At 37.2% G+C, this 17134-nt stretch overlaps 3 protein-coding genes across 3 annotated transcripts; all 3 read left to right on the plus strand.

Moving 5' to 3' along the window:
• The first annotated feature begins 134 nt into the window (after positions 1-134).
• LOC133235916 (olfactory receptor 2G3-like) lies at positions 135-1170 on the plus strand. Its single transcript, XM_061397695.1, has one exon. It carries the CDS (start codon positions 135-137, stop codon positions 1065-1067), a length of 933 nt encoding a protein of 310 aa, XP_061253679.1. The 3' UTR covers positions 1068-1170.
• A 6377-nt stretch (positions 1171-7547) lies between these two features.
• LOC133235917 (olfactory receptor 2G3-like) lies at positions 7548-8583 on the plus strand. Its single transcript, XM_061397696.1, has one exon. It carries the CDS (start codon positions 7548-7550, stop codon positions 8478-8480), a length of 933 nt encoding a protein of 310 aa, XP_061253680.1. The 3' UTR covers positions 8481-8583.
• Positions 8584-15816: 7233 nt separating this feature from the next.
• On the plus strand, positions 15817-16749 carry LOC133235918 (putative olfactory receptor 2W6). The gene has a single exon (XM_061397697.1). The coding sequence runs from the start codon at positions 15817-15819 to the stop codon at positions 16747-16749; it is 933 nt and encodes a 310-aa protein (XP_061253681.1).
• Positions 16750-17134: the final 385 nt, after the last annotated feature.

Raw genomic sequence — 17134 nt, forward strand, 5'->3', positions numbered from 1 at the left:
TTTCTCTATATAAAAAAATCAGTGTCAAAGTGCTCATTTTACTTAGTTTGTTATATTTTTATGATTATGATCTGATTTTCTTTCCCACAGGAAGAAAATAGGAATGACCAAGAATGGTGACTCACAATTAAGCAATGAAAGGAACAAATGCTAGCACTCTGGCAGGTTTCATCCTACTGGGCTTTTCTGACCAGCCCCACCTGGAGATGGTTCTCCTTCTTGTCGTCTCTATCATATACATTCTGACACTGATGGGGAACACAGCGATCATACTGGTCTCATACTTTAACCCCAAACTCCACACACCCATGTATTTCTTCCTCTCCAATCTCTCCTTCCTGGACCTCTGTTTCACCACCAGTGTTGTCCCACAAATGCTTTGGAATCTCAAGGGGCCTGACAAGACCATTAGCTACACTGGCTGTGTGATCCAGCTGTATGTTGCTTTGGGGCTGGGCTCCACGGAGTGTGTCCTGCTGACTATTATGGCCTATGACCGCTTCAGTGCCATCTGTCAACCCCTCCACTATGCAGTGATCATGCACCCAAAACTTCTCCAGCAACTAGCAGCTCTGGCCTGGATCAGTGGCTTTGTGGGGTCCACTGTTCAGACCATTCTTGTTTTCCAATTGCCTCTCTGCAGCCATCACATGGTGGATGACTTCACGTGTGAGGAGCCTGCCCTGATTAAGATTGCCTGTGTGAACACAACCTTCCTGGAAAATGAGCTCTCCATAGCTTCTGTCCTCTATGTGGTGATACCTCTGGGGCTTATTCTGGTCTCCTATGGCTGCATTGTGAGGAGCGTGCTAAAGATAAAATCCACTGAAGGCAGGAGGAAAGCATTTGGGACTTGTGGGTCCCACCTAATTGTTGTGGTTTTGTTTTTTGGGACTCTAGCTTCCATTTACATTCAACCCAAGAGCAAATACACACAGAATTACAGTAAATTCCTCACCCTCTTCTACACTGTAGTGACACCCTCACTTAATCCTTTGATCTACACATTGAGAAACAAAGAAGCTAAGTGGGCGCTAAGAAGGTTGCTGGGAAGAGACCCAAGTTAGGGAGAAATGTGAAATATCCTCACACAATCCCTCAGATAATAAGAACTTTTAGCATCATCTAATTTTGGTTTTTCCTTTTGTTTGTAAAGATCACAGCTAAATCTCCTGAATAAAATGATATGAAATTTTCTTTCAGTGACACCCTGAAGCTGCCTACTGTAAATCCTTCTCAATTCCTTTCCAGAAATGTTATCTCTTTTTTCTTTTGGCTGTTTTCTAAAGACTCTGAGAATAAATAAATAAATATTTATAGTGGTGCATATGTATATGTATTATAATTTTCCAAATCCTGGAGTTATTGCTCTAGAGATTAACTAATGCCAGGGTGGATATGTTCATGACAGATCTATTTTCTCATCACAGAAATAGAGATAGAACTTTCTTGAGAACTTTCTATTGTTCTCCAGATCTCTCATTCAGTAGTTCGACAGGCCATAACAGTTCTGGCCATTATTTACATACAAGCACAAAGGTCCCCTGGAAAACCTACAATTACCTAACAGTTTTTCTTTCAGGGGGATTATTGATTCTTGTTCATTTACTAGAGGCATCTGGGACTAAGTTCATCCAGGGATTTTTCTGATCTCTTCCACCCACAGAGAAGCTTCCAAGAATAAGAACCATGAGACTGAGTATTTCTCATTTATACATCTCTTGTGCTCACATAATGGCTCTCAATCTCTTTTGATCAATTCTTTAACTCTCTATCTGAAATCTAAGAAAATATGCATTAGAATTTTAAAGTATTGTCATTTAATCTATATATCTGTATTTGTCACAATATATATATTTTTATTTTTATCAAAACATGTCTTTGGCCTCCTATATGTTATTCACTTTTGTGGATATCATAACTTTAGAAAATAATTTTCTTCATATTGAATATAAATTTTTACCTATTCTAATAACCTATTTTAAAATCTTGGTAATATGTTCAGTTTAAAAATATTGACCTTATTTTACCCATATCCACTTAGTTATTTGTTTATAAAATATTATCAATAGTTTATTGGCTTTAATTCTAGAGCCTGCTTAGATATAATCACAACATGCTATGGTTTCATGAATGTACTCTACTTTTTTCTTAAATAGGGATTTCCCTCGTGGTCCAGTGGTTAAGACCGCATGCTTCCAAAGCAGGAGGCATGGTTTGATCCCTGGATGGGGAAATAATTTCCCAGATACTGTGTGCTGCTGCCAAACATATCAATTCTTTTAATAGAGTATAAATTCTAAGAATCATTTTAACAAAGACAAATAATTCTCTCTGGATATATTAAGAAGTTGAATAAATTAGTAAAGAAAAGCAACTATATTGGAGAAGATAATAAATGATCTAGTCAGAAGGCATTGATAAGGTTAACAGGTGGCATCTAAGTAAACTTTCTATATCTCTGTTTTTGAGATAAAATTTTATTGGCATTAATAATTTAAACTGGTTATATTCAAATAAAATTACTTCACTGATTAGGACAGGTAAATGCATACTAAGCACTAAGATTACCCAAATCATGTAAAATCTTATAGTTTTAATTATACTATAAAATTCTCCAGGGGGTCTTCCCGACCCAGGGATTGAACCCAGGTCTCCTGCATTGCAGGCAGACGCTTTAACCTCTGAGACACCAGGGAAGCTCCAATAAAATTTTAAAAGCTATTAAAATGATATCCTTATGGCCACACTAGGATAGAACATTAATACTTTCCATATACTCTTTTGGTAATAAGATGTCTATAAGAAAATGCACTGTAAAGAATACAAAAAAGACATACCATATGAATACTAGCCAAAAAAGAAGGCTGGCATGATCTTACTAGTATCAGAAAAGGTAGCCTTTCAGGGAAGAACTATTATTGGGAATAAGGGGAGACATTGCATATTGTGAACCATTTAGTTAACTTGAAAGCTATAGTAATCTTTAATTAATATTCTATCAAATAACTTCAAAATATAAAGCAAAACCTAAGAAGTAAGAAAGGAAATAGGCAAATTCACAGCCAGAATTGAATGGATAACTGGTAGAAAAGATATACAAATATAAATGAATAAGGACATAGAAAATTAAAGAGCACAGCAAAAATTACAAAATTAATGTAGTGAAAACACTGAAGGCATGACGACATACAAAATTTTCCAGGCACACACAGGGCATTTTAGAACATCAACCATATATTGAATAATAAATGAATACATTTCAGAAGTTTAAAAGCATAAAAGCATTTTGTCTAAAAAAATAAACAAACAAGGCCAGAAATCAGTAACACAGTGAACAAAGGATTAGTGCTCTTAATGTGTAAAAATTTCTAATATGGAAAATAGATATAGAATAATTTCAAATAAACCCATGTATGTTAACAAGCATTTTAAAATGATCAGTATCATGCCAATTTTGTTTCATCTATTTAGTCAACAAAACTTCCCTGCTTAACCTCTCCTTTTCCCTCCGCACAGGTTTGCCCTGGTAAGTTCTGAAATTGCACTTATCAAGCTAGAGGCACAGAGGAACATGCACAAGGTGGAAAGCAGGGACTCAGCTCAACCAAATCGCCACTGCAAGGTCTCAGACGGGAGCAGGCTGAAGCTCAGGAAACACAGAATCTTTACATGTAAATCAAGTGTCACTCGACAGTGGACATTTTATTTACTAATGTGAAAATACTTTATTACTAAAAGTGGACACTTTTACCATTGGTAAATGACCAAAAAGTTATAGCACACTCTGGAGTTTTAAACCAGGACCAAGGAAAGGACTGCTACATGGTACAGGCACGATGAATAAAGGAATAAGGATATTGTTGTGTTTTACCCACACTCCATGAGTAGTCTCATCATTAATATATCAGTGGGTAAACATGGACTGAGTTTTGCTGGGTGCCAGGTACTCTGCCAAGTATGTTACGTGTGGTAACTCACTTATCACCTGCCACCCTAGGAACCTGAAACTGTCATTCCACTAACTATTTATTTGAAAACTTTACCTTCTAGAAGTTCAACAACTTGCCCGAGGAATTAGAATCTAAGTTGATCTGAATCTGGAGTCTATGATCTTATCTAATATGAAATACTCTCCTTGGGATCATAGGAAGTCCAACTTCCTTAGCATAATATATATCACTCCCTTTGTGATATGGTACTTTTAAAAATCTTTCAAGTGTATTTCTTGTCATTTTCTATTACACTCTCGCTCCCCTAGATATAATAGAATAGTTTAATTCCCTAAAAGATCTGTTTCTCATACTTTCATTAATTAGAACATGAAAGACACATTTGTGAACGATGAGATTAAGTTGGATTTTGAGAAGTATATGGTGTAATTTCCATAAATTTAATGAAAGGAAAAAATATTCAGAAACAGCTGGTGTCTACTGATTGAACATAAGATGAACGTTGTGAAAGACAGGAGTAAGAATATGGAGAATTGAATTTTGTGCTATTTAGACATTTACTTGATGTTAAAAAAGAAACAATATATAAAAGAAATATTAATAACCTCAGATACGCAGATGACATGACCTATGCAAAACACATGAGAGTTTTGTCTTGGCCAAATTTAAAATGCAACCGGTTATTACTATGGATGCCAAAGAAAATAAGCCACTTATTCTCTCTAAACTCGACTGTGCAATAATTGCCTGAGAGGTGGTAAAAAGATGAGGGATTCTTAGAAGTAAGTTTAATTTTCTTTCCAGGATACTTAAGGGGAGATCAGTAACTGTCACTGGATGGTTTTGTGGTTTATTCATTTTTTTATGTAATGCACAAATTTATTCATTTCTTTCTTCATTCACTCATTCAACACCCATGACCAAGTACCCACAGCAGGTTGCTACATAAGTTGAGTACCACTGAAAGTCTATGTATGTGTCCATTTTATTACAACCAACATGGTAATCCCTGGTCTTGGGTTAGAACCTCCGTTTCTACTTTTGGGTACATTATATAAGAGCTAATGTTTCAAGTCACAACACTGTACTGAATATTTAAGTCATGCTTTGCAAACTTCTCAGCCCTGATGGCTCAGATGGTAAAGAATATGCCTGCAATGCAGGAAACAAATGTTGGACCCTGGATAGGGAAGATCCTCTGGAGAAGAAAATGGAAACCCACTCCAGTATTCTTGCCTGGAGAATTCCATGGACACAGGAGCCTGGTGGGCTATAGTCCATGGGGTCACAAAGAGTCAGACACAACTGAGTGAGATTTACACTTGCAAATTTAGCTGGACCTTTACTATGCTGAACATTTTTTTCTCTTAGAGTCTGTCTGTTGAGTTACTTCCACAGCTCTTCCCAACCTTCCTCTTTTTAAAGCCCTTCAGCTCTACTATTATCCCTTTATTCCCTGCCAGTGATTTATCGAGATTTTATGAAGTTTAAGGTCAATCTCCAAGATAAATGACTGTTCCTGTTTTGAAGACTTCAAAACTGACCATTCAGAACAAGTTTTCATGCCTGTGTTTCTTAATCTTTGCAAATTAATAGTGTAAAAACACTGATAAATCAAAATAACTTACTTGATGGAAGGTCACTGGATGGAATTAGTGGCTGAATTCATGAACTCTTGTAATAAAACTACACTAAAGCATGTGAACTATTCATGTCATATAGGGTAGAGCTTGCTTATTGGGGATTGTAAATAGAATTTCCTGGAGAGCACATTCCTAAAATAGCAGACCTGTGACTCAAATGGGGAGATTTCAGAAGTTCTCCTCCACACTTATTAGATCAGTAAATATTTGCTTCACAGAAAAACAATGAATATTAACGATAATTATCTCTAACACTTCAATTTTGAAAATTCTAACAATTCCTATTTTGTTCCATGTTTCGAATTCTATATGCCTTGTTTCTCAGCCTCTTGCTCATCAACGTATTTTTCAATATTTTTCTTTTATATCTATCATCTATCCTGTCCGAATATGTATAACAATCATCTTATCTTCCATTTCTTTGGCTTTTCACACTATGTACATTGACGGCCCGTGTATTTTGTTTTCAGAGAATTTGGGATACTTCTCACATCTGTTCTGGGTTATGCTCTAATGTCTATTCTCAGTTCAGTTCAGTCAGCCAGTCATGTCAATTTTTTTGACACCATGGACTGCAGCATGCCAGGCCTCCCTGTCCATCACCAACTCCCAGAGCTTGCTCAAACTCATGTCCATCGAGTCAGTAATGCCATCCAACCAGCTCATCCTCTGTCGTCCCCTTTCCTTATGCCTTCAATCTTTCCCAGTTTCAGGGTCTTTTCCAATGAGTCAGTTCCTCACATCAAGTAGCCAAAGTATTGGAGTTTCAGCTTCAGCATCAGTCCTTCCAATGAATATTCAGGACTGATTTCCTTTAGGATTGACTGGTTTGATCTCCTTGCAGTCCAAGGGACTCTCAAGAGTCTTCTCCAACACTACAATTCAAAAGCATTAATTCTTTGGCGCTCAGCTGTCTTTATAGTCCAACTCTCACACCCATACATGACTACTGGAAAAACCACAGCTTTGACTAAATGGGCCTTTGTTGGTAAAGTAATGTCTCTGCTTTTTATTATGCTGTCTAGGTTGGTCATAGCTTTTCTTTCAAGGAGTAAGCGTCTTTTAATTTCATGGATGCGGTCACCATCTGCAGTGATTTTGGAGCCCATAAAAATAGTCTCTCACTATTTCCATAGTTTCCACATCTATTTGCCATGAAGTGATGGGACCGGATGCCGTAATCTTAGTTTTACAAATGTTAATTTTAGCCAACTTTTTCATTCTCCTCTTTCACCTTCATCAAGGGTCTCTTTAGTTCTTCTTCAGTTTCTCTCATAAGGGTGGTGTCATCTGCATATCTGAGGTTATTGATATGTCTGCCAGCAATCTTGATTCCAACTTGTGCTTCATCCAGCCCAGCATTCTGCATGATGTACTCTTCATATAAGTTAAATAAGCAGGGTGACAATATACAGCCTTGATGTACTCCTTTCCCGATTTGGAACCAGTCTGCTGTTCCATGTCCATTTCTAACTTGCTTCTTGACCTGCATACAGATTTCTCAGGAGGCAGGTCAGGTGTGCTGGTACTCCCATCTCTTTAAGAATTTTCCACACTTTGTTATGATCTACACAGCCAAAGGCTTTGGCATAGTCAATAAAGCAAAAGTAGAGATTTTCTTGCTTTTTGAGTGATCCAGCAGATGTTGGCAATTTGATTTCTGGTTTCTCTGCCTTTTCTAAATACAGCTTGTATATCTATCTCAATTCTATGTTTATATATATCCTGGCAATGAATTTGGTGTTTTCAGACTCTGTGTTTCTTTACACAGCAAGACAACTTGTTATACCACTTATTTTTGCATAATTTTACTCTGTTATTTCTCTATAGAAAAATCAGTGTCAAAGTGGTCATTTTACTTAGTTTGTTATATTTTTATGATTATGATCTGACTTTCTTTCCCACAGGAACAAAATAAGAATGACCAAGATTGGTGACTCACAATTAAGCAATGAAAGGAACAAATGCTAGCACTCCGGCAGGTTTCATCCTACTGGGCTTTTCTGACCAGCCCCACCTGGAGATGGTTCTCCTTCTTGTCATCTCTATCATATACATTCTGACACTGATGGGGAACACAGCGATCATACTGGTCTCATACTTTAACCCCAAACTCCACACACCCATGTATTTCTTCCTCTCCAATCTCTCCTTCCTGGACCTCTGTTTCACCACCAGTGTTGTCCCACAAATGCTTTGGAATCTCAAGGGGCCTGACAAGACCATTAGCTACACTGGCTGTGTGATCCAGCTGTATGTTGCTTTGGGGCTGGGCTCCACGGAGTGTGTCCTGCTGACTATTATGGCCTATGACCGCTTCAATGCCATCTGTCGACCCCTCCACTATGCAGTGATCATGCACCCAAAACTCCTCCAGCAACTAGCAGCTCTGGCCTGGATCAGTGGCTTTGTGGAGTCCACGGCTCAGACCATCCTTGTTTTCCAATTGCCTCTCTGCAGCCATCACATGGTGGATGACTTCACGTGTGAGGAGCCTGCCCTGATTAAGATTGCCTGTGTGAACACGACCTTCCTGGAAAATGAGCTCTCCATAGCTATTGTGCTGTACGTGGTGATACCTCTGGGGCTTATTCTGGTCTCCTATGGCTGCATTGTGAGGAGTGTGCTAAAGATAAAATCCACTGAAGGCAGGAGGAAAGCATTTGGGACTTGTGGGTCCCACCTAATTGTTGTGGTTTTGTTTTTTGGGACTCTAGCTTCCATTTACATTCAACCCAAGAGCAAATACACACAGAATTACAGTAAATTCCTCACCCTCTTCTACACTGTAGTGACACCCTCACTTAATCCTTTGATCTACACATTGAGAAACAAAGAAGCTAAGTGGGCGCTAAGAAGGTTGCTGGGAAGAGACCCAAGTTAGGGAGAAATGTGAAATATCCTCACACAATCCCTCAGATAATAAGAACTTTTAGCATCATCTAATTTTGGTTTTTCCTTTTGTTTGTAAAGATCACAGCTAAATCTCCTGAATAAAATGATATGAAATTTTCTTTCAGTGACACCCTGAAGCTGCCTACTGTAAATCCTTCTCAATTCCTTTCCAGAAATGTTATCTCTTTTTTCTTTTGGCTGTTTTCTAAAGACTCTGAGAATAAATAAATAAATATTTATAGTGGTGCATATGTATATGTATTATAATTTTCCAAATCCTGGAGTTATTGCTCTAGAGATTAACTAATGCCAGGGTGGATATGTTCATGACAGATCTATTTTCTCATCACAGAAATAGAGATAGAACTTTCTTGAGAACTTTCTATTGTTCTCCAGATCTCTCATTCAGTAGTTCGACAGGCCATAACAGTTCTGGCCATTATTTACATACAAGCACAAAGGTCCCCTGGAAAACCTACAATTACCTAACAGTTTTTCTTTCAGGGGGATTATTGATTCTTGTTCATTTACTAGAGGCATCTGGGACTAAGTTCATCCAGGGATTTTTCTGATCTCTTCCACCCACAGAGAAGCTTCCAAGAGATAAGAACCATGAGACTGAGTATTTCTCATTTATACATCTCTTGTGCTCACATAATGGCTCTCAATCTCTTTTGATCAATTCTTTAACTCTCTGAAATCTAAGAAAATATGCATTAGAATTTTAAAGTATTGTCATTTAATCTATATATCTGTATTTGTCACAATATATAGATTTTTATTTTTATCAAAACATGTCTTTGGCCTCCTATATGTTATTCACTTTTGTGGATATCATAACTTTAGAAAATAATTTTCTTCATATTGAATATAAATTTTTACCTATTCTAATAACCTATTTTAAAATCTTGGTAATATGTTCAGTTTAAAAATATTGACCTTATTTTACCCATATCCACTTAGTTATTTGTTTATAAAATATTATCAATAGGTTATTGGCTTTAATTCTAGAGCCTGCTTAGATATACTTGCAACATGCTAGGGTTTTATGAATGTAGTCTGCTTTTTTCTTAAATAGGGATTTCCCTGGTGGTCCAGTGGTTAAGACTGCGTCCTTCCAAAACAGGAGGCATGATTTGATCCCTGGTTGGGGAACTAATTTCCCAGATGCTGTGTGCTGCTGCCAAAAAAATTAATTCTTTTAACAGAGATTAAATCCTAGGAATCATTTTAACAAAGATAAATAATTCTATCTGGGTATATTAAGTTGAATAAATTAGTAAAGAAAAGCAACTATATTGCAGAAGAAAATAAATGATCTAGTTAGGAGGCATTGATAAAGTTAACAAGTGGCTTTTAAGTAAACTTTCTGTATCTCTGTTCATAAGATAAAATTTCACTGGCATTAAGAATTAAAATTGGTTATATTCAAATCAAATTACTTCACTGATTGATTAGGACAGGTAAATGCTTACTAAGCACTAAGATTACCCAAATCATTTAAAATCTTATAATTTTAATTATATAATACAATTCTCCAGGGGATCTTCCCGACCCAGGGATCGAACTCAAATCTCCCACATTCCAGGCAGACGCTTTAACCTCTGAGCCACCAGGGAAGCCCCAATAAAATTTTAAAAGCTATTAAAATAATATCCTAATGCCCATTCTAGGATAAAACATTAATACTTTCCATATACTCTTTTTGTAATAAGATGTCTATAAGAAAATGCACTGTAAAGAAAACAAGAAAGACATACCATATGAATACTAGCCAAAAATGAAGGCTGGCATTATCTTACTAGTATCAGAAAAAGTAGCCTTTAAGGGAAGAACTATTATTGGGAATAAGGAGAGACATTGCATAATGTAAACCATTTAGTTAATTTGAAAGCTATAGTAATCTTTAATTAATATTCTTTCTATGAAATAACTTCAAAATGTAAAGCAAAACCTAAGAAGTAGGAAAGGAAATAGGCAAATTCACAGCCAGAATTGGATGGATAACTGGTAGAAAAGATATACAAACATAAATGAATAAGGACGTAGAAAATATCAAGAGCACAGCAAAAATTACAAAATTAATATAGTGAAAACACTGAAGGCATGAAGACATACAAATTTTTTCAGGCGCACACAGGACATTTATAAAACATTGTCATATATTGAATAATAAATTAATACATTTCAGAACTTTAAAAGCATAAGAGCATTTTGTCCAGAAAAAATCAAACGAGGCCAGAAATCAGTAACACAGTGAACAAAGGATTAGTGCTCTTAATGTGTAAAAATTTCTAATATGGAAAATAGATATAGAATATTTTCAAATAAACCCATGTATGTTAACAAGCACTTTAAAATGATCAATATCGTGCCAATTTTGTTTTATCTATTTAGTCAACAAAACTTTCCTGCCTAACTTCTCCTTTTCCCTCTGCACAGGTTTGCCCTGACAAGTTCTGAAATTGCGCTTATCAAGCTAGAGGCACAGAGGAACATGCACAAGGTGGAAAGCAGGGACTCAGCTCAGCCAAATCGCCACTGCAAGGTCTCAGATGGGAGCAGGCTGAAGCTCAGGAAACACACAATCTTTACATGTAAATCAAGCGTAACTCGACAGTGGACATTTTATTTACTAATGTGAAAACAATTTATTACTAAAGTGGACACTTTTACCATTTGTAAATGACCAAAAAGTTATAGCACACTCTGGAGGTTTAAACCAGGACCAAGGAAAGGACTGCTACCTGGTACAGGCAAGATGAATAAAGATATTGTTGTGTTTTACCCACACTCCATGAGTAGTCTCATCATTAATATATCAGTGGGTAAACATGGACTGAGTTTTGCTGGGTGCCAGGTACTCTGCCAAGTATGCTACGTGTGGTAACTCACTTATCACCTGCCACCCTAGGCACCTGAAACTGTCATTCCACTCACTATTGATTTGAAAACTTTAGCTTCTAGAAGTTCAACAACTTGCCCGAGGAATTAGACTCTAGGTTGATCTGAATCTGAAGTCTATGATTTTATCTAATATGAAATACTCTTCTTGGGATCATAGGAAGTCCAACTTCCTTAGCATAATATATATCACTCCCTTTCTGATATGGTATTTTTAAAAATCTTTCAAGTGCATTTCTTGTGACTTTCTATTGCATTCTTGCTCCCCTAGATAGAATAGTTTAATTCCCTAAAAGATCTGTTTCTCATACTTTCATTAATTAGAACATGAAAGACACATTTGTGAAAGATGAGATTTAAGTTGGACTTTGAGAAGTATACGGTGTAATTTCCATAAATTTAATGAAAGGAAAACAAATTCAGAAACAGCTGGTGTCTACTGATTGAACATAACATCAATGTCATGAAATACAGGAGTAAGAATATGGAGAATCGAATTTTCTGCTATTTAGAGTTTTACTTGATGTTAAAAAAGAAACAATATATAAAAGAAATATTAATAACCTCGGATACACAGATGACACGACCCTTATGGCAGAAAACAAAGAAGAACTAAAGAGCCTCTTGGTGAAAGTGAAAGAGGAGAGTGAAAAAGTTGGCTGAAAACTCAACATTTCAGAAAACTAAGATCATGGCACCCGGCTCACCACTTCATGGCAAATAGGTGGGGAAACAATGGAAACAGTGATAGACTTTATTTTCTTGGGCTCCAAAATCATTACCGACAGTGGCTGCAATCATGAAATGAAAAAATGCTTGCTCCTTGGAAGAAAAGCTATGACCAACCTAGAAAACATGTTAAAAAGCAGAGACATTACTTGCTGACAAATGTCTGTCTAGTCAAGCTCTGGATTTTCCAGTAGTCATGTACGGATGTGAGAGTTGGACTGTAAAGAAAGCTGAGTGCAGAAGAATTGATGCTTTTGTACTGTGGTGTTGGGAAAACTCTTGACAGTCCCTTGGACTGCAAGGAGATCTAACCAGTCAATCCTAAAGGAAATCAGTCCTGAATATTCGTTGAAATGACTGATGCTGACGTTGAAACTCCCAATACTTTGGCCACTTGATGTGAAGAACTGACTCTTGGGAGAGGGTGGGAAGATTTGGGAGAATGGCATTGAAACATGTAAAATATCATGTATGAAATGAGATGCCAGTCCAGGTTAAATGCATGATACTGGATGCTTGGGGCTAGTGCACTGGGACAACCCAGAGGGATGGTATGGGGAGGGAGGAGGGAGGAGGGTTCAGGATGGGGAGCACATGTATACCTGTGATGGATTCATTTTTATATTGGGCAAAACTAATACAATTATGTAAAGTTTAAAAATAAAATAATATTTAAAAAAAAAAAAAGAAAGACCCTGATGCCAGGAAAGATTGAAGGCAGGAGGAGACGGGGAAAACAGGGGATGAGACGGTTGGATAGCCAACTCGATGGACGTGAGTTTGAGCAGACTTCATGTGTTGGAGATGGAAGGGAGGCCTGGCGTGTTACAGTCCACGGACTTGCAAAGAGTCAGACACAACTGAGCGACCAAACTGAGCTGAACTGAACTGAAAAAAGAAACAAAAGGCCCCAAGTGGAGTCAGCTGTTCTCAGACCACTTCAGCAAACCAAGACCAAGTACCTAAGTTAAATACAACCTCTCCAAGCAATGTAGTCTTAATCAGTCTGCAATTTTCTAGTCAGCACCAGTAAGGTAACCTGACACAGAGACCCAGACCGTTCCTCACACAGGTGACCTAAGCCTGAAAGAATCCACTCTTTCCCCTTTGGCATATAAATTCCTCCTGTTTTGTACAGCTCTTCTCTTCTTGATAAATGGGATGCTGCCCAATTCATGAGTCATTCAATAAAACCAATTAGATCTTCAGATTTACTAGGTTGAATTTTTGCATAGACAACTTCAGTATCTGAACTTTATTTTCAAATTATATGCATATATTATTCTACACATATATCCACTGTAAAAATAAACTGCACCCAGTGAATCATTTCACACAAAGCAGGATGTACACCATGTGTTTTAAAAGCAACTATAAAAAAATGCCAATTCTTCAAGAAGTAATAACAATGCTATGTGTGTAGCATAAATCTTTTCTGATATAAAAACTTTATTTTTAGCCACTTCTAAGAAGAGGTCATGCATGTGCAATAGTCTCTCCCCTTTTATACTAGATACTAGACTCTACTTCTTCCCCAACATTTCCTATTACCCAGAAGTCTGTAGATCTATTCTTGGATCTTCATTAATTGTGTGGTAACTTCAAGAGCGTGTTTCCAAATATATGCATGTCTCCATACTATGTTCAAAACTGAGTTTAACCAATAAAAATTGTAATGAATTTCAACAAATAAATCTTTTAAGATACTATCTATATAACATTGACAATTTTGCACATGTGTGTTGAGAAGGCGGTGTGCAATTGATTGTCTTTCAGCAGCAACAGAAGCACAGTCTCCATGGCTCTTCTCTCTCCAGGGAATGTCTTCCTCTCTAATATAATGGTAGGAAGTTGCCTGGGAAGAACTCCAGAGGTGTGTGCAGAGGAAGCAAGCTAAGCACCATCCATCTGAAGAGACTTGAACCATGAGATTACAGGAAAAAGGGGGCCAACAAACTGCACACATGGGGTTCCTCCACTGCTTGTCCTAGATCTGTGATCATGAATGACCTTCTCATCAAAATCCCCAAGAATCTCCACAGCTGGGTTGTCATTCTTTCTGGAAAGTAGTACTTTGCTGTTTAGGTGGGGGAAGAAAAAGAAAATCCATTTTAAAACTTGAAGAAATCCAGAGCTACTTGCCTTTAGCAGCGAACAAAAGCAGTTTTTCATGTATAAACTGACATTGACTCTTAAGTATGGAATACTTCCTAGCTTCATCTCTTTGCAGATATAAATCCCTTTATCCTCATCTTGATTAAGAACAGAAATGTGAAAGGGAGCAAGACCAGTTTCAGTGTGGTGTCTCCACAGAAATAGTTGGTTTTTCTTGTAACATAAATACACAAGGAAATATTACATTGTAGAGTTACATCAAGCAAAGTGAGGCCATCATAACACTCAGAGTTTTAACTTTACCACCAAAATGCATAGGCAGATACAAAAATGCTAACCAATGTGACCACCAAGATCAGTTTCTTTCTTTTGCTATAATTCTGGAAATAATTATCATTCTCGATGCAAAACACATGAGAGTTTTGTCTTGGCCAAAATTTAAAATGCAACTGATTATTACTACGGATGCCAGAGAAAATAAGCCACTTATTCTCTCTAAACTGGAGTTTGCAATAATTGCCTGAGAGGTGCTTTAAAGACGAAGGATTCTTAGAAGTAAGTTTAATTTTCTTGCTAGGATACTTAAGGGGAGATCAGTAATTGTCATTGGGTGGTTTTGTTGTTTAATCATTTGTTTTTAAGCAACTGTTTTTGATTTGATCTCCAAGATAAATGACTGTACTTCTTTTGAAGACTTCAAAATTGACCATTCAGAAGTACAAATTTTCATACCTGTGTTTCTTAATCTCTGCAAGTTAATAGTGTAAAAACACTGATAAATCAAAATAACTTACTTGATGGAAAGTCACTGGATTGCATTAGTGGCTGAATTCATGAACTCCTGTAATAAAACTACACTAAAGCATGTGAACTATTCATGTCATATAGGGTAGAGCTTGCTTATTGGGGATTGTAAATAGAATTTCCTGGAGAGCATATTCCTAAAATAGCAGACCTGTGACTCAAATGGGGAGATTTCAGAAGTTTTCCTCCACACTTATTAGAGCAATAATATTTGCTTCACAGAAAAATGATGAATATTAATGATAATTATCTCTAACCCTTTATTTTTGAAAATTCTAACAATTCCTCTTTTGTTCCATGTTTTGAATTCTATATGCCTTGTTTCTCAGCCTCTTGCTCACTCAATGTATTTGTCAATATTTTTCTTTTATATCTATCATCTACATGTATGTGTATGTGTAACAATCATCTTACTTTCCATTTCTTTGGTTTTTCACACTATGAACGTTGACGGCCCGTGTATTTTGGCTTCAGAGGATTTGGGATACTTCTCACATCTGTTCTGGGTTATTCTCTAAAGTCTATTCTATGTTTATATATTTCCTTGCAATGAATTTGGTGTTTTCAGACTCTGTGTGTCTCTTCATAACAAGACAACCTATTATACTATTTATTTTGCATACTTTTACTCTGTCATTACTCCATATTAAAAAATCAGTGTCAAAGTGCTCAATTTACTTAGTTTGTTATATATATTTTTGTTATGATATCTGACTTTCTTTCTCACAGGAAGAAAATAGGAATGACCAAGAATGGTGACTCACAATTAAGCAATGAAAGGAACAAATGCTAGCACTCTGGCAGGTTTCATCCTACTGGGCTTTTCTGACCAGCCCCACCTGGAGATGGTTCTCCTTCTTGTCGTCTCTATCATATACATTCTGACACTGATGGGGAACACAGCGATCATACTGGTCTCATACTTTAACCCCAAACTCCACACACCCATGTATTTCTTCCTCTCCAATCTCTCCTTCCTGGACCTCTGTTTCACCACCAGTGTTGTCCCACAAATGCTTTGGAATCTCAAGGGGCCTGACAAGACCATTAGCTACACTGGCTGTGTGATCCAGATGTATGTTGCTTTGGGGCTGGGCTCCACAGAGTGTGTCCTGCTGACTATTATGGCCTATGACCGCTTCAGTGCCATCTGTCGACCCCTCCACTATGGAGTGATCATGCACCCAAAGCTCCTCCAGCAGCTAGCAGCTCTGGCCTGGATCAGTGGCTTTGTGGAGTCCATGGTTCAGACCATCCTTGTTTTCCAGTTGCCTCTCTGCAGCCATCACATGGTGGATGACTTCATGTGTGAGGAGCCTGCCCTGATAAAGATTGCCTGTGTGAACACAACCTTCCTGGAAAATGAGCTCTCCATAGCTATTGTGCTGTACGTGGTGATACCTCTGGGGCTTATTCTGGTCTCCTATGGCTGCATTGTGAGGAGTGTGCTGAAGATAAAATCCACTGAAGGCAGGAAGAAAGCATTTGGGACTTGTGGGTCCCACCTAATTGTTGTGGTTTTGTTTTTTGGGACAATAATTTCTGTCTACATCCAACCCAAGAGCAAATACACACAGAATTACAGTAAATTCCTCACCCTCTTCTACACTGTAGTGACACCCTCACTGAATCCTTTGATCTACACCTTGAGAAATAAAGAAGTTAAGTGGGCACTAAGAAGGTTAGTGGGAAGAGATTCAAGCTAAGGAGAAACCTGAGCCATCCTCATACAGTCCTTCAGATACTGGGAACTTTTAACATCATCTATTTCTGGTTTTTCCTTTCACATATGAGGATCACAGCTAAATTTCCTGAATAAAATGGTGTGAAATTTTCTTTCAATGACATCTTGAAGTTACCAATTCTAAATTCTTCTTATTCTCTTCTCAGAAATGTTGTGTCTCCATTTTGTAAAGATCCTATGAATAAATAAATATTTATATTATGTGCACATGTATTGTATTATGCTTTCATAAGTCTGGAGTTAGTGCTCTAGTGATTAACTAGTGACAGATACTCATTAATGATAATGATACTGTTCTGACAGATCTGTTTTCTCATCACAGAAGAAATCTTCTGCCTCATCGTGGT

Source organism: Bos javanicus, chromosome 23 (assembly GCF_032452875.1).
Source record: "Bos javanicus breed banteng chromosome 23, ARS-OSU_banteng_1.0, whole genome shotgun sequence".
NCBI classification, from domain to species: domain Eukaryota; kingdom Metazoa; phylum Chordata; class Mammalia; order Artiodactyla; family Bovidae; genus Bos; species Bos javanicus.